Raw genomic sequence first — 22,092 nt, 5'->3', positions numbered from 1 at the left:
GCCTACGGGTGAGTATTTTTAAGAACTTCAACTGTTGAGTAGAATCCACAGTGAAATGTTGAATCCCATTATAAGGCATGTGAGAGAAGTTGGATGTCTCTGAACAGGACACAGAACTGTATATGGATCAAGAAGCTGCCACAATACCGATCAGCACACTTATGATGTGATTAAAAGTAAACACTGATAAAGAAGGGATGAGTCTTAAATCCTGCACATCAGCTGCCTCTCGCTAATTGGGATTCGTGGCAGAACTCTAACCTGAAGATGTATGCCTCTGCTCTGCCTGTTAGTAAGGCAGCTAGACTCAGTTCTTTAATTTAATACTCAGCCAAAGAGTGCTGATACTGAAAACATCAGACATTTCTAAGCAGTTTTGTCTCTGATTTGAGCTACAGTCTTCAGATAGCAGAAATAACTCAAAAAGAAAAAAATAGAACTGTTGAGATTGACAAACAGTAATTCTTTGTATAGCAAGAAAGTCTTTCTTCCCAATTTTACTAAAAAAACTCTAGATAATTGTGATGTGAAGATGGTTCTGATGCTTCATAATCAACAGAGTAGAAACACAGGAAGAGAAAAAGCACCATGGGAGATGGCTCCCAAATGAGAGCGCCCTTCTTGGTGTACTGTCCTAGAAGTAATTTGCCTGACAAATCTGGTGGCCTTCTATGACAGGGTTACAGCTTTAGTGGATAGAGGAAGAGCAACTGACATCATCTGCCTGGACTCATGCAAAGCATTTGACACTGTCCCACATGCTATGCTTGTCTCTAAAGTGGGGAGACATGGATTTGACGGATGGACCACCCTGTGGGTAAGGAATTGGCTGGATGCTTGCACTCAAAGTTGTGATCAACGTCTCAATGTCCAGGTGGAGATCAGTAATAAAGGGTGTTCCTTAGGAACAGGTTCTGCTCATGTGAGACCCCACCTGGAGCGCTACGTTCAGCTCTGGGGCCCCCAGCACAAGAAGGACATGGAAGTATTAGAATGAGTCCAGAGGAGGGCCACAAAGATGATCTGAGGGCTGGAGCACCTCTCCTATGAAGAAAGGCTGAAAGAGCTGGGGTTGTTCAGCCTGAAGAGAAGGCTCCAGGGAGACCTTACAGCGGCCTTACAGTGCCTAAAGGGGGCCTGGGGGAAGCTGGGGAGGTACTCTGTCAGGGAGTGAAGCGACAGGCCATGGGGTAATGGCTTTAAACTAAAAAAGGTTAGATTTAGATCAGATGTAAGGAAGAAATTCTTTACTCAGAGGGCAGTGAGGCCCTGGCACAGGCTGCCCAGAGAAGCTGTGGATGCCCCATCCCTGGAGGTGCTCAAGGCCAGGCTGGATGGGGCTTTGGGCAGCCTGGCCTGGTGGGAGGTGTCCCTGCCCATGGCAGGGGGCTGGAACTGGGTGGGCTTTTAGGTCCCTTCCACCTGAAACCATTTGGTGAATCTATGAAATGAATGTGATGCAATCTGGAGATACAGGGCAAGTAGAGCATTGGAGACAAGCCATTTTTACATTCAGTTCCATACACTTTGACAGTGTTTAGACAAAACAGAAGAAAAGTAACAAAATCTAAGAGAAGAGACCAACAAACAGAAAAGCTGAGTAAGGAACTCAGGCTCCTTTCCTTTCTGCCTGCCTGGTATCTTGTTATGCCCTTAAAGACTGCAATACACGAAACCATTTCAGTGCCTGTTGACTAAGAACTGGGTACGCTTTAAATAACAGGGCTTCCTAAAAACTGTTCAGCAGCCTGCCCCTTTTGCCATCTTCACCCTGTGTAAGGAAGGTTGGATGCCTTTTGCTGCAACTCACATTTTCCATCTTGACTCCGGTCCTTTGCAGAGGTGCTGGCTTCTTTGTGGTTGGAACTTTAGGTGGTGGGCGATGGGGCACAAGCGCTGGTCCTGCCTGCGACCCTGGAAACGATGGTGATTTTGTGATGCTGGGGAGAGGCTCGGGTTTGGTCACCGTTTGGTTTCTAGCTGGAGCAGGCTTCGGTGCATCTTCCTGTAATCCTGAAAAGCAAAACCAGTTACTGTCTTGGCTTGATCAGAAATGTGGCATCAAGATGATTTCTTTCACAATCGTGTTTTCCAAACTGTGTGTGCCTGAAGGGAACAGTGCTCAGGCATGGAATGTCGGGTTTAGAAATAAACGGACCTTGGCGAGCCTGTCTCTAGAACGTTTACATTTGTAAACAGCAGTTAGGGAAAAATTTCCCTGTTTGAAATACTTCGTGCCAACACAGCAGTGCTGCGTCAGCCATTTGGCCCAGTGGATGGACCCTGCCTGGGGGTTCTGAAGTACTGGGCTCAAGTCCTGAGTCTCCTTTTGCCTGGGTTTCCTGATCTGGATCAAACAGATAACAGCACTGAGCACCTCTTGGAGATCACTTTGTGGAGAACTGTAAATGCTACCGTGTGGTAGAGCACAGGCAAGTGAAAGTGATGCTGACCAGGTGAGTTTCCTTATGCAAGCTGAGTGAAATGCTTAGTGTGAATTTCAGAATTAACAGGGAGTATATCTGACTTCACAGATAAAGGCACGGCACTCTCTGAGTAACAAACATCAAAATGCCTTAAAGATATTTCTAATTAAATTAGATTGTTCCAGACTGCATTAGCTGTATTTACAAACAAAAAGGGCCTTTTTTTTCTTGTAAACAGAGAGCCTTGCAAACTCACATAGCAACCTCCCATCATACTGCATTCTTTCTTTTATATGCATCAAAAAAAAAAAAAGACTACTTCCAACCCTGGAGGGTATACCTACAGGGCTCGAGGTTCAGAAACGAAGCTCTACCTAGTTTCCTGTTCTAATTTGCCCTTTTATCTCTAGGGCCTAGGTACAGATCCTAATACATGAAGTAGCCTTTCAGCAGAGATAATCAAGCTATAAGTAGCACAAACTTCTATCTAGGTAACAACTACAATTCCTGTTCAAATGCGAGCAGAATCCAGGTTATTTCCCCCACAGCTGTACTTGGTCTGTAAGTTCTGCTCGGAATAGTGAGCATTCAATAAATGGAGCAGCAACTATCTTTTATGCAACTCTCAGGTAACACAAGCAGCTGAGGAAGATCCCATCTTTATCTTTCAATTTTTCAGACTGAATCTGGACATAAATAACCCAAGCTGCTCCTAGTAACGGCTTCTACAAGAAAATATACAACTCATCTAGGAAAAAAAAAAGGCTAGCATTATCAAAACTGACAGGTAACACTAAGCACAATCTTGCAAGAACGTGTATGTCAGTGTTCAGCTGAGCTTCTGAACAGAACTAAATGCATCTGGGCTATGACGGGGGAAAGATAAATACACCTACAGACTTCTTTATTTAAAGATTTTTGGAAGTCCGTTACAAAGCTGTGCTCACCTCCTTTAGCTTCCATAAGACATCTAATAGCTTCTTCTGCTTCCTCAGCTGTGGTGGTTTTGATCTGCTTGACGTTGTAAGGTTTGCTTATCCCAGTCCGGACTTTAGGCTTTAAAAAAATACAAGAATGAGTAATCTGGAGAGAACTGTTCTTTCTGGTACACCTGTAATCTTACAGCTAAGCTTACACACCTGTAAAGTTCTGGTTTTGCCAGTGGCTATTTAACAATCTATGAACTCTATGGAAACGGTGGGGAGTCTTTTGGCAGGTATTAGGTCTTGGTTATCTGCTGAGGAGACGCGTGGATGGCTTATGACCATATCTGGTCCCTCAGCCATCCCTTGTTCAGTGTGTTAGGGTTTCCATCTAAGAAGAGAGGAGGGGGGAGGTGTTTCCACATTCAGGTCCTGGTTTCCCTGCTGAGAGGGCTGGCAGCCTTGCTGGCAATGGTGAACTTTTCCCGTATGCTAGACACTAGTGTAGCCCATCCAAAAGAGGTAAGAAAAGAATTAAAGCACAGGGCTCAAAATTCAAGTTAGCATCTGTCAGAAAGCAACATGTGAGATAAACCAAGAGTGCCCTGGTTGTGCACTGTTCTCTCTCCCTTTCTTTGGCCTTTTTAATTTTTTACAATTTAATACATTTTTTTCTGGGGTGCAGCACGTCCTGCAGTCTGGTCTGACAGCACAACGCATTCATCTTGGCCTTTCTAGCTCAGGCAAGCGATCGACTTCCTTGTATGACAGGTGGATCATGTACGTGATGCTCGGTGTCTGTGTGGATGGGGGGGAGCGGGATGATGCCACGTGGCAGCAGGGGCAGGGCTCACCGGCTGCTGAGGGGCTCCAGGTAGCAGCTTCGCCGTTGCCAAGATGGAGCAGGTGGAGTGGTTTCCTGAGGAGAGGGAACCATCCGAGGAGGACTTTTTGCCTGACGTTCCAGCTGAAAGAGGAACAAAACCGGCCTGTTAGATTCAACAGCTGGCACAACGTTGTACCTGCTATGGTGCAAACCCCATGCTCTTTGAAAGGGTTTTTGGGAAATGAAGGAGATGCTGCCACCCTCCTGCTCCTCCAGGCAACGGGCACGTTTAGGCAAGACCTTCCTGAGGGATACCAGGGACCTTGAGTCCCTCTGTCCTGGTGCCAAGAGCACAAACACTTTGATCTAAGATGAGTCATGAGCTGAAACTGTTACTGGTTTAGTGTCAGGTGAAAAAATAAAATGAGGATAGCTTGAACTGTTTCAGGAGGCAATTTCCTAGTTAGCCTTGCTTTCGTTTAACAATTCGGTTACCTCAGCTGAGCGTTAACACTGCCTTCCAGGCACAGAAGTACTGATACCAGCGAGTCTGACAGAACTTTTAAATTAAGACTGGAAAATATGTAAAGAAGAGAGGCTTTGGGGATGAAAAAAAAGCGGTGCATAGCTTGTGTTACGCAGAAGGCCGACGTGATTATGCTGATCTAGCAATCATCACTCATCCAGAAGCATCCATAAAAACAGGAGCTGTACAGCACTGATGGCCCCTCAGGTGCGTAGAGTTTTGGTAAACAGCTCCATTCTCCTTGTGCCTCACTGAACACAACAACAAGCAAGAATTGCTTGCCAGGCAGAAAAGGACAGATACTGTGCAGAACAAGAAGTTTTGTTAAAGCTTTTTAAAAGAAGACTACAATTAAGTCAGAAACAAACAAAAAACTGTAAGAAAACATAACTTTTTAAGTCATCAGGAATAAATACTGGAACTATTTTTATTGAGTGATGAGTTAGTAAGGTCACTCCATCCTCACTAAAGCACGGGGCCTTTCTCTGTGGGGCATCTGTCGTCCTAAGGACAGACTTTCCCCCATTGCTAGCTGCAGCCATAGTCAGACTGAGACTGGGAAGCGAGTGTATCCACAGCCTGACGTTTCAGAACAGTTTTACTTTCTTTGTCACCCAGCAATGGCACATAAATAACTGCTGAGTTGGGGAAAACACCCAGTTAAGAAAGTGAAACTCACCAGGAGGAGGAGGCCTCTGCGGTGGCTGAAGCGGCCGAGGCCGGTTAGGAACGGACAGGGACCTGCTTGGAGAGCGGTGGTGGCGCTCCCCACTTCGCTCCAGCTCCTGCTTCAGGTCAGCCAGGGCTGTATCATCTAGGGAAATTATAGAAAGGGTCTGTGTCAGATACTCACTGGAGGAAATGCACCAAATCTGGGTGGCTCCTTTCATACTGTTTTGCTCCCCCGAATGTCTCCCAGTCCAAGAAACATCTACCCTTTTGTCAAACATTTATTTCTCTTTCTCCTTCTCCAGCATTTATCGGCATTGCCACTGACAAGAAGACTGCCCGCCTTTGATTTCAGGGTTACTGGTCACCTCGTTACACTGCCAGCTTTTCAGAGGCAGACTTCAGCAACTGGCATCATTCAAACTGTGACGTGCAGCCACGAGAAGGCTCGTCATGGTCGGTTCCCTGCTCCTCCTTCCTGAAGACTGAAATTCCCTCTGAAGATTGGGCAGCTTTCCTTGCTCAGAACTGTTTTCATGCCAGAGAAAAACCTGCCAGAATCGCTCACTCATCACATCTCTGCTTTCCAACAATGTTTCGTAACAGGAACACCTGCCTCAATGTGACAGCCCTTGATTGCACCTTAAATGACTAGGCTATTGCCCTTTCATCCCACCTAAGCCTCTCTGACAGCTGGAGAGGAGAGGAGCAGGGATTGCTTATTCTCCCAGTTGGCTGCGCTGAGGTCTTTCAGCTCGGTTCTCTCACCTCCCTTCCCTGCCCAGCCATGCGGATACGTTCTCTAGGGCCATAAATCCACTGGGTTTAGTTTTGTCCCTGTGGTTCGGAGAGGATGGGGAAGGAATTGAGAAGCAGCAGTCCCTCATGCTTTAGGCATTTGTACAAAAATTCCCGTTTTTCAAAAAGCCATGCTCTGCAGGGAATGCTGAGCTGCCTCACAATTTCCTGCTCCCACTCAGCACCGGATGGCAGCCGCAGAGACGCAGCCTGTGATCTGCCCAACCTACCCCCTCTTCCCTCTGCATTTTCTGTACTTCTAAGCAACAGCTATGGTCTCATCAGTAGGATCCAAGGAGTCATGCAGACACCTAAAGGCACAGCTTGAAATTCTGGCAGTAACACTGAGCAAAACACAAAAAAGTCAGCCATCGCCACTCAATCCCTCCCCCCTTAAAAGACTGCTGGTTTTTGGCAGTGGCTCCCAGGAACATCAGTTTTGTGAGGCTATTCTCTGACGTCTGAAACACACACACACGCACACCACCGTGCTCCTGTCCTCGGTTTCCATCCGTGTCTAACACCAGCTCTACAATCACCATACCTTTGATTACAAGACACTCAGGTAGAATTGGAAGCTTTATGGAGGCATCTGAAATTGCAGAGACTTTCAAGATGGATTGAATGTATCATATTTTGACTTGTGTGAGATCGTGACACCAACCTTCACCTCCTTCAAACTATACTTTACAGCCTCTATTTACTTTTTGATATCTTTGCTGGAGAAGAGTTAGCGTGGGTGAAAAGAATCACTGCAATTCTCTGTGGCATAATGAATCCTCACAGAGCAGGCCAGAGGTGCTCGGAGGGCAACTCATCCTATAACACAAAGTGATTGTTTTCACTGCATTTAATAATGACAGATCGCTGCTTCGCTCGGGGCTACGTTTCTGGGTCTGTTCCCACGTTGCACGCGGCATGTGACTTCAGGTGGGCAGGAAAGCTGTACATCACTGCGATGGCTTGGAACATCTGTCTGTGTAAACTTAGCAGTTTTATTTAATCTTTATGAACTCTACTTCTGACTCACCCTTAGAAGGTATTAAAGTTTGCACTTTTATGCCATAAAACTCACTTCTGTGAGAGTGCAGAAAGACAGCTCCTGAATCACTGGGGAAGTGTTTAATGTGTGATCCGTCCTGTCTACGCTTGGCCAGTAAAGCATGTCCTGATCGCACCCCAATGTAATAAAACGGCTGCTGTGGCTAGTTCCTGCTGCAGTTTATATCAGTATTCTCTTCACAGCATTAACTTCTCTTTACCAAGTAATTTCGTAGTAATATGCAAACAAGCCAGGTGACCAGACAAAAAGGGCAACACATTTGCAAAGCACTAAAAGAATGAATATACCTGCAGTGTGAACCTTGACTTCTTCAGAAATAAAATAGAAGTATAGGAGTAATTTTAGGCTTCTTTTGAAGTCAGTTTGAACAAAACTTCCTGGACAGTCCAGCTTACTCCAGACTGCACTGCCACAACTATTGCTTAAAGGGTAAGCAATACCCTTTACGTATACAGGCAAAGCCCATCACCAAATCAACAGCAATCCTTTCGTTTGATTTTGCTCTGTCCCTCACCAATGAGAAAATAAAGTACAGATGATTTTGTATTTTATGCCCTGGTGCTGTACAACAGCACCAAATGGATAAAAAGACTTAATTTCTCATGACTTTAAATGGAAACCAGCATTTCTAAGCATTACTACTTTGCCCTGGGATGAAGAGAAGGAGAATCTAAGCTTTATTATTTGTATTGTTCTCGTTGCCTGAGGGCCTCAGTTACAGTCACAAACTTGATAGGGGTTGAGCACTGTACAGATATGTATCAAAAAGATGATCATTATCTTTGAAGGACCTACAATCAAAATATAAATGAACAGGGGAATACAGACAAGAGGAGAACAAACAACAAACATTCAGGTCTTACTTTAAGGAATGTACATAATTTACCTTTGTACAGCTGTGGGTTTTGTCCAGATTTGTTTGAAAAAGCTGCGGATGCAAAGTGTCCAGAGCCATCAGGCAAATCTTCTGCTGAGTCTGCTTCTAACTGTTGACACAAAGCATCATCTAAATAATCATCTTCATCCTCCACTATATCACCTGAATTAAAACATAAAATACACAGATTTAATGAGCAAATACATTCTCCGTCTCTCCTTATTATCAATGAATTAATTTAATATACAGGTTGGGCAAGCTCTTTTTGTAACCTGCACTTCACTACATTTTGTTTCTACACAGACAACTGTACCACACGTAGGATTTGCTGACACAGTTTACAACACTAAATTGTTAGGATAATCCTAGCAATAGTTCTCCGCCCAGGCACAGTGCTAAGGCACGGCTTTAGTTACAATCTTCTTTTTAAGAAGTGTGGTTTTATTGCAAACGAAGATACTGATTGCACTCATACTGTACCTGCTCTGTGCAATCAAAGTCAGCGAAGCAATTTCTCCCAGCTTAGCTTAGAAACCTGCTTCTCACCTTCTGAGTCATAGTCCAAACTTGAGAAGTCAAAATTTTCCTCCAGAAGACAGGAGTTTGCTGTGGGGGACATGGGGACAATGCTGTCCCGTTTTCGAGCAATTTCCTCCTGAAGTCCCTTTAGCCAGTCCTTGGTCTTGGGTCGGATCTTCACTGTTCTGCCTCTGACCTAAAACAAACAAAATTGTTTCCCCTTTGCCAAATGATTTCACACAATAAGTACACCTGAACAAAATAAGCAAGTGCTGACAGAAACTGATATAACTAAAGCTTCATCTCAGAAGATAAACGAAAAGGAAGCACACTTCCTACCCCAATAACCAAGTTTTCAGACTGTAACAATACTCTTGAAAGAAAATTAGCTTCACAGCTCAAAAGCTGTGCTGCTGCATTTGGGAATTACCTGAGAAATAGGTGAAACATCAGCTATCATCAAAATGATACTGTGATAGTAATAATGGTGTGGGAGGGTTCCATTTTTGAGTCAGTAACTTTAAAACAGGTAGAAACTTGCTACCTGCTGCAATCTGTAAGGAGAGTCTCTCCTCAGAAATCCCAAATATGATGGTTTGTGTATATGTAAAGTATATTATTGAACAGATTAAGATTGCAGCTGCTTATGTGAGTTGCTTCATGACATTTTGGGGTAAAGTGTATCCAAAACAGCAGCTGTGGCAGCCACATTCATTTGGAAAGTTCCTGCCTCTGGTTCTGGGTCTCTTGACACATTGCACACATACAACTGTGTTTGATTTTGTGCTATAAATTAATTGATTAAACGAGCCCAATTCAAAGATGAAACTCCAAATATGAAAGAAGAACAAAGGGTTGAATCCATTACTTCAGTGTTAAGTTTACAATGCAGCCCCACACACAGTCAGCATGAATGAGGGGGTTGATGAAGCGTAGTGTCTATGTGTGGGAAGGAAGAGCAGGGGCCGAAAAGGTAAACACTTACAGCTAGTGCTGAGTTTACCGTGGAGGGCAATGAATCACTTTGTTCCAGCTTGGTAGAAGTTTATTTCGTACACTTAAGAGAAACAAAAATCTCTAAACAATAATCAGGAGGATGCTTTGGCAACAGTATCAAGTCACATAACCTCTAGAGAACTGCTTCAAGTGCCAAAACAATGACCAAGCCCATGTATTCTGCAGCGTTATCGCAGGCCAGTTCCTAAGCACTGCTTGGGAGCTCCAAGAAAATTGACTTCCTGCCCTCCTGAAATAAATATTTCATTAAAAGCCTCAGCAGCTGCGAAAGCTAAGGACTTTGTAAGCACTACACTTCTTCAAAATAACGTCACTTGATTTAGCTAGAAACTCAACTATCTCATTCTAAGTAATCACTTCTGAGAAATCTGGTAGGAAATTACGATGATAGGTTTGAGGTGGTCTTACCTTGACACCATCTATATCCATAACACGAAGTGCTGACTGGCTGTCCTCAAACGTCACCAGCATTTGACCTCCACTGATCCTAGTAAAAAAAAAAAAAAAGGCAGAGGAGAGAAAACAGCGCATTTCACTTCACAAGTGAATAAAAAGCCTTAAATGCAACCACAGTACAGCTATTTTATTTGGTTTTCATTGTGTTTTTACTCACAATTTTTCAAGGAGGAGCAAGTGACCTCCAAGTGAATTCCAGCTGAGCCCTTCCTCTTCCCCCATCCTCTCCTGTGTGACCCCAGCATCATGCCCTTAACTAGGCTGTCCCTGAAGCAGCAGTACTAACATCTCAGCACATATTGATAGGATATCTAGTCTGCTAACCATACTCCCTCTGTACTACCTTCCTTGGCTCTGCATCTCTCTCACTTCAGAGAGCATGCAGTGTCCCCAAGGATAAGTATCCCATCAAGCTGTCAAGCAATTTAAAACAAAAACAGGAACTAAAGCATCTTCTTTTCTTGCTCCATTCCTTCACAAGCAAGGTGGTGCTGCTGTTCCTGCAGGGCTGCTTTTGGACCCTCAGCTTGTATTTGGTACTTCATAATACCTGATGGTCATAATTTTTCTCTGTCAGTAAGTGGGTTAAATAAAACATAACTTTCTAGTCTTGTTTTCCAGGTCACCTTTCAGATCTTGCCCAGTTTTGCCTGTGTTTCTCAATAATGGAAGTCTCATAACTATGCTGGAGCCCTGTACAGAATCAACCAGACTAAACTGAACTGCTCTGCGGTGTTCTGCAGAAGGATCAGGCATCCTCCATACACTTCAAAAACAACCCAAAACAAGCAAAACAACCCTCAGAAGAAATGAGAGCCAGCCAGGAAATCCTAGTGAGTGTGAAAGAGTGCTGGAAGACAGCAGACCTCCTCAGGGGAAGTGAAGCAAGGCCAGCAGAAGCAATGCCCGTACATGAGGCCTGAGTCTAAAGGTGATGACTCACATCAAAGCCTCTGCTTTGTGGTGCTGTACTGAATAAAGTTCTCTTTCATTTAGACAGGAATGCTGGTAGACCCTTTCTTTAACGAGCTGACGAGAGGTAAAAGATACTCAAAACATGCGTATATAAATTTCTAATGAAGAATTCAACCTGCAGTAAAGGAATTCCACGTACTACTTCCTAATACAACATAAATTCTGTCGGGACAAGAAGGGAATTGCTAGTCTGTGTTTCTGAATGATGATGATATGCCATCTCAGATCCCAGATTTACCTGACCAGAACAATAGTGCCATAATCCTCAAACATTTGCATGAGCTCTGTACGCAAGTCCTCAGGAAAATCGTTTTTCTCTTCTGGTGTTGGTGACAGCAGATTTACCACTACTGTGGCATCCAGCGGTCCCTGGAAAGATGACACTTCCTGGAAAACACTCTCACGAGCAGCTTGATTAACTTCCTGAACTTCCACTTCTACAATAGCTAACACAGGCCTACGTGAAACAAAGGAAAAATGCTTATTTAAAATTAACATAACCCAATAGGAAATGCTTATATGACATTCAAAACAATGTTAAACAGTAGGACATGCAAGAATTTGGTTGTGTGAAGGACAAACATATCAACTCTATGTATCTGTGCTCATTTTTAACTCCACAATGTCAAAGTTCATTACAAATATTTAATTAAGCCTGGTATACCTTAGAAAGAAGTGATTATTATTTATCTTCTACACAGAAAGAGAGGCAGAACAAATTACTTAAGGCCTCACAGCAAGAAAGCACTGCAGCTGGCAATATGGCCCAGAAGTTTGGAGTCTGATGGACTGTTTCATTTTTCCTGCAGTGGAAAACCATGCCTTGAGTAGATTAATTATATTCACCAGTCCTGCATAAGCTGAGTGTAACAGTAAGGAAACACCACAGACAAATTCGAGTAACAACTGTGTATAGCACTTCTGGCTAACCCCTAGACAAAAAATACCAGGATACTTCGCTCATTCTTAAACAGATGTTTCCCAAAGCACCTACAGAATAGGATGGCAATACATTATTTTCTGCTAGACATGGCCACATAAAGATGTCTGTCTTCCAAAACCTAAGGACAAAATTCTCTGTGTGTATAATGTGATAGTAGAGCAGAGTAGAGCAGAGTAGAGCAGAGTAGTTCAGTTGGAAGGGACCTTCAAAGATCGAGTCCAACTGCCTGACCACTTCAGGGCTAACCAGAAGTTAAAGCAGATTATTGAGGGCATCATCCAAATGCCTCTTGAGTACTGACAGGCATAAGGCATCAACCACCTCGGTAGGAAGCCTGTTCCAGTGTTTGATAACCCACACTGTAAAGAAATTTTCCCTTATATGTGGTCTGAACCTCCTCTGGCTCAGCTTTGCACCATTCACTATAAAAAAAAAAAAAAGCATATAGGAAAGTTAGCTATTTCTACAAACACAGTGAATCATAATGCATTTCCATATGTCACAAAGATATAGCTAAGATATAGCTAAGCCTTTTTCTTCCAGCACAAACCTTGGGAAAACAAACCTGCTGACTGTAATTAAAAAGCACTTTTTGCGGTCAAGTTTGCTGAAATAGAAAACCAACGTATGAGAGCCGTGTTTCACAGATTGCATCCTCAGGGTCCTATATAATGAGTGCGGCAGTTCCACTGTGCTTTGCCGAACACAGCAATGTCAAAGCCTTGACACAGAGAAATTGATTGCAAGAGGCATGTTCTTTCATTGCTGGAGGAATACAGAACAGTCCTCGCATGCAAGAGCGCCATGAGGAGCACAGAACCAGTTACGGTGGGTCACCAAGCGCTGCTGGGAGTAACAATATCATAGTACTTCCAGAGGGCTAGAAGGGCTGCGACAAAGATTATTCTGAACACAAGGGCACTTTCAGGGTGTATTTATTAGAGAATTTGTTTCACAGAAGTGAAGCAGTAGCAAGCTTACCAAAGAAAGGTCATTCATATCCCTAAAGAGAAGCTAATGAGATACGGACCAGCCAGAGGCACTGGTCTTTGTTTTCACCTCCTTCTGCAATCTCCATTTCTAAGGGAAGACCAGAAGCTTAACACTATTACTATGAAGAGGTCACACCTGGCCCTATGTACACGGCTTACACCTCTTCAGGCCACACTGGCCCACCACCCTCTCCTCCCACAGCAAGCTGAGTGGGAGTCCATGAAAGCAGCCTGGTTTGGTATTGGAGCTTTCCAAAAGCAAGCAACAGAAAGCCCTCAATTTTCTATCCCTATTGCTGCAACTTATCCAACCCTTGCTGAGATTACAGTGCAGCAGAAACAAATACAGAACCATAGATACTCTCCACCATGGTAAAAAAAAAAAAAAAAAAAAAAAAACACCACAAGAAAAATCCAAACAGGACAGTGAACAGATAATAAGCATGTAGTGCCTGTTAGAATCAGACTCCATCCCTCACTCTGAAGGTACAATTGAGTTTGACACATTCGAGCCTTGCGGCACTTCTGATTATTTGCTTAGGACTTTACCTGTGGTCAGACGCTTGTAGCTCTGCTCTCCCATAGTACATCAAGGCTCCAGGGGTCCAAGTGTGCCTGACTTTAGTTTCTGCATTCAGATCACTGTCTAGAAGATTGATCTCTCCAGCTGTGCAGCACAAAACATAATTTCAAACCCACTTAAAGCTGTTTTTACTAACAGTGAAGAGAGATTTTATTAAGAAATACTTCGTATACCCTAGCAGTGGGAGGTGGTGTTTTTTTTTTTTTCCCCCAATTGTTCCAGTGTATACCATTCAAAGAAGAGCTTGTATCCCAAAAGATTTAGAAATTAGGAAATAGAAAGCAAAATACAGAAAGGACAGGGAGTGCAAAAGAGACAGGTGATCACTAGATTAAGATACCTGCAAAATGGTAATCTGAATGTCCCTCAGTCAATTACCTGCACAATTGGGGTTGACCAAAGGTCATATTAGTATTTTTCCTCCTGGCCCCTTACTGAGCATGGAAACAGACATGGTACTTGTGAAATACACTGCATACCTGAATAGTACGCAGGGAGTGAAGAGAAAAGGAAAAAGCAACCTCATGCAAATCCAGACTAAAAATACTTTCTTTGTAAGGCACTAAGGTGACAGAAAATGCTCCAGACATTATGCTGCAGTGAGGTGTTACATTGCTGTCAATAACAATAAAAGGTTTTAGGTTACTGTTTGGGCTAATGGATAACTATATTTCTTGCCTGCAGAGCTGAAAATGAGTTAACATGGAATATGGCATTTCTCCCTAATCACTCACATTGGGGCTGCACTTTCCTTTTAGAAAGCAAGCAGTCCTCTAGCCTATAGCTAAAAAGAAAAAGAAAAAAAAAAAGAATGGGAAAAGAATTGGAGGTGAGAGGCAAAATAGCTTTGCCACCAGCAGAAAGGAGAACTCTGGTGACAAACTGGTTAGAAAACCCTAGCAGGGCTGGGCAGAGGGGCGAACAGCCATATCCCCACATGAGCTGGCTGTGGGAGGCCTATGAGCTCCAAAGCGAGGAACCTGCCTCCACTCCTACACAGAGTGGGCTCTTGCAGACCAGCTAGATGGGTCCCACATTCTGCGTGCATGCCATTCACTGAAGTCCTCCCAGGGACTAGTCTTGCCATGCAAAATAAATAACAAGCTTTGAAAATGCTGAAGGGTTTTCCTTCTCCTAAAATAAGGACAGCCAGCACAAGAGGGATGCTCACTTAATGTCTTAACTTCATTATGTCTTCTTACACCTCTAGAAATTGTTTAAGCTCCTTGTTTTACTTTATTTTGATTTCCTTAAATAAGTGTGAATAACTCGGTATTATACCAACATGTCTTCTCCGTTTTGCTTTGTAGTTTTTACACTTAATTAGAAGTACTCATGGTATGACTTCGATTACAGGCAGTAGCTCCCTGACTTGTGAAAAAAAATCACATCTGCAGGCACAAACCAAATTACTTCTCCAGTGATAACACTTTTAATATGAAGTTGTGCAGACTTTATAAATACTTGGACACAGATGTACCTACAGACTGAGAGAACAGTTATGAAAACTGTCCCTGGACACACAAAGAAATACTTTCTCACCTTGCTATTGTATCTTCTGAATAACAAATGAAAATTGTATATGGTACGTCTGTTGTGCTGGCCACAAATGATCTCCAAGTACTTTCTAAGAACTAATTAATGAAATCTCCCCCCACTCCAGAAACTAGCAGAAATGTTCCTAGGAGTTACCAAGGCACAAAAAGTTTCAGAAAAGTGCTTACACAACTACTGAGGACAAGACAAACTATGAATCTAGCCTTTATAGCATAGGAACTTTACGTGGAGTAATAATTCTGTTGAAAAGCAACACAATAATTTCTAGATTGCCACAGCTAGGTTGTTTTCAGTTCCTCAGCTAGCTCCTAGCACCTTTTCAGTCTGTATTATGAAGTCTTTGTTCACACATTCAAGAATAAAGGGCTCTCTATCTCTGCAAGTTACTCCAATGAAGCTGAAATAACATCTTTAGTAAAGCCACTGCAATTTGACTAGGCCTAGGAGACACATCTAAAGATAGCTCTCGAAGCCCAGAATTCACAAACTCCCCCTTCCTTACACGGCTTCTGGATGAAAATTGAAACAATTTCCAAATAAGGAAGGAAAAAAGACCCTACACACCTGTTTTTTCAAAAGGCAGTTTCTTTCTCCACCAAAGAACTCGGTCAGTCCAGGCTGGGGTTCTGCACTTATCACTTGTATCGTAAGCCTCTGAGCCAACGTCATATTTATATGTTGGTCCAAAATTAATAGTCCCTTCATGGAAGTCTTTAAAAATCTATGAAAAGAAATACCATCTCTTTGATTAAGTTATAGATGAGGTAGGTGCCATTGTGATCTCTCAATTCTATCAATATCAACAGGCAGCATTCTGACTTTTAAACAAATTACATTCATGTACTACACACAAATGTCTGAAAATGTGTCTTTCTCTTTCTCTCATGGAATTAGAACAAGCCAACATGAAGGTATTCAAAAAGATGGTAACTTTAAAGCATAAGCAAATGAGACACGCTGACTTACTTTTCCACTGGATTTTTGCTGTTGCAGTTGATCAAATTCCAGAAGTGTTTTCCAATCTTGACGTTTGAGAAAATAAAAGACTTCCTCGTATGTTAGATCAATGCGATAGTTAAAATCGCCACACCAGAAGACATAGTCGTGTGAGAACACATTGCGTCCCTAGTTTACAGTTAAATAACATGGTTAATGTTAAATCACATTCAAGAAAACAACTTTTAAAGTGAAATGTACAACTCGGTCTCTCTGGATTACTACATACTGAAACACATACTTACCACATTCTACTTATTAAAATTCATCTCAGAAAGGACTAGTTACTTCACTGTCTTTTGCATCCCACTGAGATGAATTTTGTAAACAATTCAGTTTACAGATTCTGCCCCCTCTTTTCTGAAGGTATGTCTAAACTGGGACTTCAGTTTTAAATTCACAGTTTAGCTATCATGTATATATATTAAAAATCTGTTTTCCTAGCACATTTCCACATATATATATTTACTTATTCTAAATAAAACACAAAATGTGCTTGCTACATTTACCAAGGCACATTAAGCAACAAAGATATTGATTAAGAACAAACTCCAAATTTGATCTTAGGTGCACATGCCATAGTTTTGAAAATGTACTAAAATAAAATATCAATAAAAATTCACTCCAGTCCTAAGTTTACCATCCTATTTTCTATCCAGTCATTTTCTTTCAATCTATAAACCTCTTAAAACCCGGGGATTCATAAAGGAAACGTTTCAGAGCTGTAGCTGTCATAGCACTAGAGGGCACTCTTTATACGTATTATACACACGAGGTACATTTAGCTACTGCAAGGGTAGAGGACATAAAATAGTTAATGAGGTATTACAAGGAAAAACTACTATATGATCATAAAGTTGTGCTTATAGAACTGATATTCTATGCAGGACTTCCAAACTGTCAGTATTGTTTCTTACACAAAACACAACTAATTAATATGCTGCATGTGCCAACTCTCTAAACCTTGCAAACCACAGGGAGTTAAAATTTTATGCTTTGCAACCTAAATGCCCTTTTCTGCTGACTATCCAGAACACACAAACTGGTCCTTTCCCTCCCTGGTTTAGGACCTTTCCCAGGGGGTCTGGAAAAGAAAACTGTGGAAATTAGAGCAACCAACATTAAGGGAGGCAAAGAAGCACTACTACCATATCCCATGGGTTAATTGCTGGCCTGAGGAGATAAGTGTGAAATAAAACACTAGAGTGATCGATTTGACACCATTCACAGGAAAAATTATTCATACAGACCAATAGTGTCTACTTGCCACACTGAGAAATGCCAGAAGTTCCTTGAAAGTGACACATTCCAGAGGACAAAATGAAGAGAACAGAATGTACCCCTCTCGCTGACCAAGAACTGATACACCATACCCAAGCAGGAGCAGCTGAAGCACTGCTGTACTGAGCTGCACGGATGGTCTGTTAGGAACCCCTGCTAACTAGTGCCAGCAAGAGCTACCAATACCAGGCTCTCTGGCTCTACCACCAGTCACCTAGATGTCATCCATCAGGCCTTACAGATTTGTCAGTTAAACCTCACTGTCCTGAAAGATCAACTTGAAAACTCTCCAAAGGCCAGGACTTTCCAAGCAGTGCAGCACCTGTATTTTCTGAAAGGTGTACAACTTTTGTAAAGCGAGTGCTATGTTGGGTGCTAAGACAGCAAAGACATCATAAGACCAACGTTCATAATGTAAGGATACAGCCTTTACCTCCCATGTTTTCAGCATACGTACACTTTCTCTTACCATTGGGAAGCTGAGTTTCTGCGTGATTTCTTTATAGTCTTCATTCCTCTCCTTCACCTGAGTCTGCCCAGCAGTTAAGTGACTGCATATAAAGCAGAAACTGGTACTATAGAACTGAAAACGAATGCTCACAGCCCCTTTATTTCCAGCCTTTCCTCCCATTCCTGTCTTCACAGTGTCTATTGCCACATCCCTGTATAAAAAAGAGAGGGGGAGAGAGAGAGAGAGAGAGAGAGAGAGAGAGAGGAGAGTAAATGGCTGCAGGGACAAACATTCAATTAACTTTTACTACAACAGAAAGTTAAAGCCTGCTTACAGTGCCATGTCCCTTCCCTCCATGAACTGATACCTGAACAGAAAGTGCGCTGTTGTTCGGCACAACTTTCGGACTGTGACGTTTCTTAATGTTCACATACTTAAGTTTCAAATGAAGTATAATATAACAGCCTAGAAATAAAACTTCTTGAAATTATATTACCCAACCCTCTTGTCCTTCCAAACATTACAGCAAAACATTATTTCTGAAATAGTGGGTTGGAACTTCTGCAGGATATACATTTCAAGTTTATCTTCATCAGGATCTTAGTGACATTAACTAATTTTGCCATTACATTCCCCTTTACAGTTTTGACCACATGGGAATCCATTTTCAGACAGTTAACAATTCAGCTGGTGTAACTATGTGTTGGAACCCAACTTTACAGCTGGCGCCAGATTTTTCAGTCAATTGAAAAGCAACAGATCATAACCCATAATTTGTTAAATCAGATACAATAAAATCAGTGATTATTGGATACAACTGTTTATACCTAACTCCTAAGATGAGTTCTGTTTTGATGACAAATTGCTTAGGTCTTTCATGTTGCTAATTACATGCTGCTTCACTGTCATGATTAGCATACACTTAGACTCTTTACTGAAGAAAGGTGACTTGCTTGGCAAAGCAGGCCACCTGCTTGTAGGATAATTTCTCTCAGACAGACAGCCTACTTGAAGAATAAACCATGCCTGTCTGATCAGATAAGCAAATGATGAGATCACTGCTGCAAATCAACCCCAGCACTGTGTATATGTCCTTCCCATTGAGAAAATTTTACTTTCCAGATAGAAGTCAAGTAGCTCTAGACTAGAGTACTACTGGCTTTAAGCAAGGGTCAGGGGGAAGAACACTAAGTCATTGCTGTCAGGCACTGATGATTGAATGATTCAAGATGTTACAGGCTCTCTTTATGTCTCTCTTCATATTTTCATCTTTCTTTTTCCCCCATCTTCTGTATCTCTTTTCCCTGTCTTTTCTACCCTCCTGCCCCTTTTTCCTCTTTATTTTCCTGTCTTTCCTGACTGCAGAAAACCACCAGAAGGGTGGTGCCTCAGGGAGGCAAAATAGGACCATGAAGGTTTTCTACGAAAAGTTGGGTTTCAAGTGCTCTGAAAGAAGCAGGTGTTCAGTCTTTTCACTCTGAGGTCTTCCTTCCTGCTGCCTGCCTATCCAACTGCTGACTGATATTTATCTTACTTCCATTCATGGCAAAGGTTATGTTGAGATAACCCACTGTACATTCACCTGCTTGTATTTCCTCAGTCCTTTCAGTGCTGTATAAACTTCTACCATTCTCTCATTTTATTTCTCTACTCTCCCACTCTCCCACTTCTGTCTGAACCTCTTCAATCTCTGTAAGTACAGAAGCTTTTTGTTTGCACTTCTGATCATTCTTGTTTTCCTTTTCCGGACATGGAAAAAGCTACAGAACCATACAGGTTAGGTTTGATTACACTCAAATAATATGTGAGTGTAATATGTATAATATGTACATTATGAGTGTATTAGTGTATTTATGTAATTATGAGTGTAATAATGTGTAACATGCACACAAGCATTTAATAACAAAACTCAGTTGCTACAATCAAACTCTTCCCTTTTTCTCTCAGTTTCAAAGAGCTACATCCAATTCCTATCATCTTGACAGCTGCAGGGGAACCACTGTGCTATTCTGCTTCTGATTTTGATCTCCATTTAAACCATGCACTTCCTAGTGGATTATTCAGATTTCTGGTGAGCCAGGTTACATACTGGCAGAAACACTCCTCCTCTGGACTGTATCAACAAAATAATTCATTTTTAAAATCACACTGAAGAAAGATTACTGTGAATGCAGCCATGCAAGACCGTTAGGTTTACCAGGATGGCACTACCCTACCTAGCCTACAGCAAGAACTTGCTGTTGCACAAGCTCTGCACTGATCTTCTCCGTAGATATGAGATCAGTGGGAAGAGAGGGCATCTCTTGAAATTTTAATCACAAAATGCAGTGCTTCTAATGTGGAATGGAAAGCACTGTTTAGATCACTCTAGACTTTAGGACAGACAGATGCCTTAGGATAGATCTAGCTAATTACTCATTTCCTACCAACTCTCAGTTAGTGAATAATTCTTGCCCATGGCAAAGACATTTTATGCACAAATCCCTGTGGCTTGGTACTCTTTACCTTTCCTCTTTAATAAAAATTAGAATCTTCTAGGGGCAAGAGGAGTTTGGTCAGGCTCCAGGGACATCAGTTCTAGCAAGCTGAAGACAACCATCTCTGCACCCTCCTAACTAGGCACATAGTTCTGTTTCATGTGAACTCTGGTAGAGACAAACACTTAATGGGCTCTTGTAGCTCTCAATTCTGTAACATGTCAGTGGGCAAAATTAGCTCTCTCCCTTCACCCTCTCTTTCCACCTTTTCCATCATTCTTTTCAAGTCTGGAAGCAGACCTCTTTCTGCACAGAAACAATAAGGAGAGGGCTAGAAAGTAAAACCTTGCTCTTCAGGCAGAGACAGGCACATGCCTTCACTTGATGCTCAAAACACTCTTGGACTTACTGGGTCAGGTCATTCTTTTTCCAAAGAAGACAGTAAACCCTAAGTGCACACCTAGAGCGTGCCCGACCAAACACGCTACCTGGAAACAAGTCTCTCCCACACTGGAATTCGGATCTGTACAATTCCTGTCAAGCTGAAAAATCACTCCTGCCCTCTTAGGCCAAACTCCAATAGCAGACATTACTGAAGATGCAAACTTCATTAATTATTTTTATTACCTGATGAAGGGGACATGAAAGGGCCGTACAAAGATGAAAAGACAAACACCAACAAGTTGTGCTGATGTCAGCTGAATGTAACGATGAGTCCTGGAAATTGCTTTTTGAAGCTGTTCTCCCCACATCTTTCTATTCGTTGTACTGGAACAAACAAAAAATCATTTAATGGAATCAAAAGAAACCACATACAATCAATGAAATGAGCAGATTAACTGTGCTTTAGGTTTACAGACAACGCATTAGGCTCTACACATGCTGCCTCCAGAACTGGAAGTGCTGCAGGATGCATGTCAGAGACAGCTTGTGAGCCATCCCAGACAAGCAGAGTCAGTGAGCCAAGGCACAGACAGAAATACAGCTATCCCACTTCTGGACATGAGATGGAATTTTGTCAGCTATGTTAAGGAATGATCCATGCTGTAAGCTGACTGTAGTAATTATTAAAAAAAAAAAAAAAACAAAAAAAAAACATGTCATATCTCATGACTTGTAAGATTTCTTGTGCTCAGTAAAGAGATCTCTGGATTTTCTCTGACTTGAAGGTGACTGGTTCTCCTCAAAGGAGTTAGCTATCAACTGTTCTCAGCTGAAGCCTTGTGCATCTACCTCCAGTTTTTCAGACCTAGCCTTTTCTCATCTCCAGAGTCAACTGATACATGCAGGTACACTGACAGCTCAGTTGTCCTGCTAAACACTACTGTAAATTGTCATGCCTAAAAAAGACAACTGGTCAGCCTGATGAATCAGCGTGGGAAATACCATTTTCAGGATCTACCCCAACTCCTCCTTCAGAATTGAAGGGACTCTCATGGATCACAACCTACTGTATACGCTGACATGCTAAGCTCAGACTTTGCCTTTAACTCCTTGAGCAATAATTTTCACAAATATGATTAGCCACAGGGACATTTTGTTCCTTTTAAGAATTCCCACATGAATGTCAATTATGTTTAGAGACACCAAGCACATTTTTCCAACACTAGACAGGGGTTTAAGGACAAGTGTTAAAACAATGTCAAACATCAGAATCCTTCTCTGCCAACGCAAAGATTTAAAAGACTTAAAAACCAGTGTGTCCTACTGTATGGAGGCTGAAATAACACTTCCAGC

General features: G+C 42.2%; 1 protein-coding gene across 3 annotated transcripts in view; it reads right to left on the bottom strand.

Annotated features, from left to right (window-relative positions):
• Positions 1-22,092, bottom strand: part of SYNJ2 (synaptojanin 2) — a 64,312-nt gene that overhangs the window by 2,489 nt on the left and 39,731 nt on the right. For all 3 annotated transcript variants that reach the window (XM_048080765.2, XM_048080767.2, XM_013178224.3), the window contains exons 14-26: positions 20,983-21,123; positions 17,897-18,089; positions 16,117-16,275; positions 15,715-15,871; positions 13,560-13,677; positions 11,314-11,532; positions 10,053-10,131; positions 8,655-8,823; positions 8,118-8,270; positions 5,381-5,515; positions 4,204-4,316; positions 3,374-3,482; positions 1,811-2,013 (exon numbers count right to left, since the gene is read on the bottom strand). In XM_048080765.2, coding sequence (XP_047936722.2) covers positions 1,811-2,013; positions 3,374-3,482; positions 4,204-4,316; positions 5,381-5,515; positions 8,118-8,270; positions 8,655-8,823; positions 10,053-10,131; positions 11,314-11,532; positions 13,560-13,677; positions 15,715-15,871; positions 16,117-16,275; positions 17,897-18,089; positions 20,983-21,123 — 1,948 coding nt within the window. The remainder of the gene's footprint in view (positions 1-1,810; positions 2,014-3,373; positions 3,483-4,203; positions 4,317-5,380; positions 5,516-8,117; positions 8,271-8,654; positions 8,824-10,052; positions 10,132-11,313; positions 11,533-13,559; positions 13,678-15,714; positions 15,872-16,116; positions 16,276-17,896; positions 18,090-20,982; positions 21,124-22,092) is intronic.

This window comes from Anser cygnoides, chromosome 3 (genome assembly GCF_040182565.1).
Source record: "Anser cygnoides isolate HZ-2024a breed goose chromosome 3, Taihu_goose_T2T_genome, whole genome shotgun sequence".
In the NCBI taxonomy this organism is placed as follows: Eukaryota; Metazoa; Chordata; class Aves; order Anseriformes; family Anatidae; genus Anser; species Anser cygnoides.
This window is presented reverse-complemented; position numbering and strand designations above follow the sequence as displayed.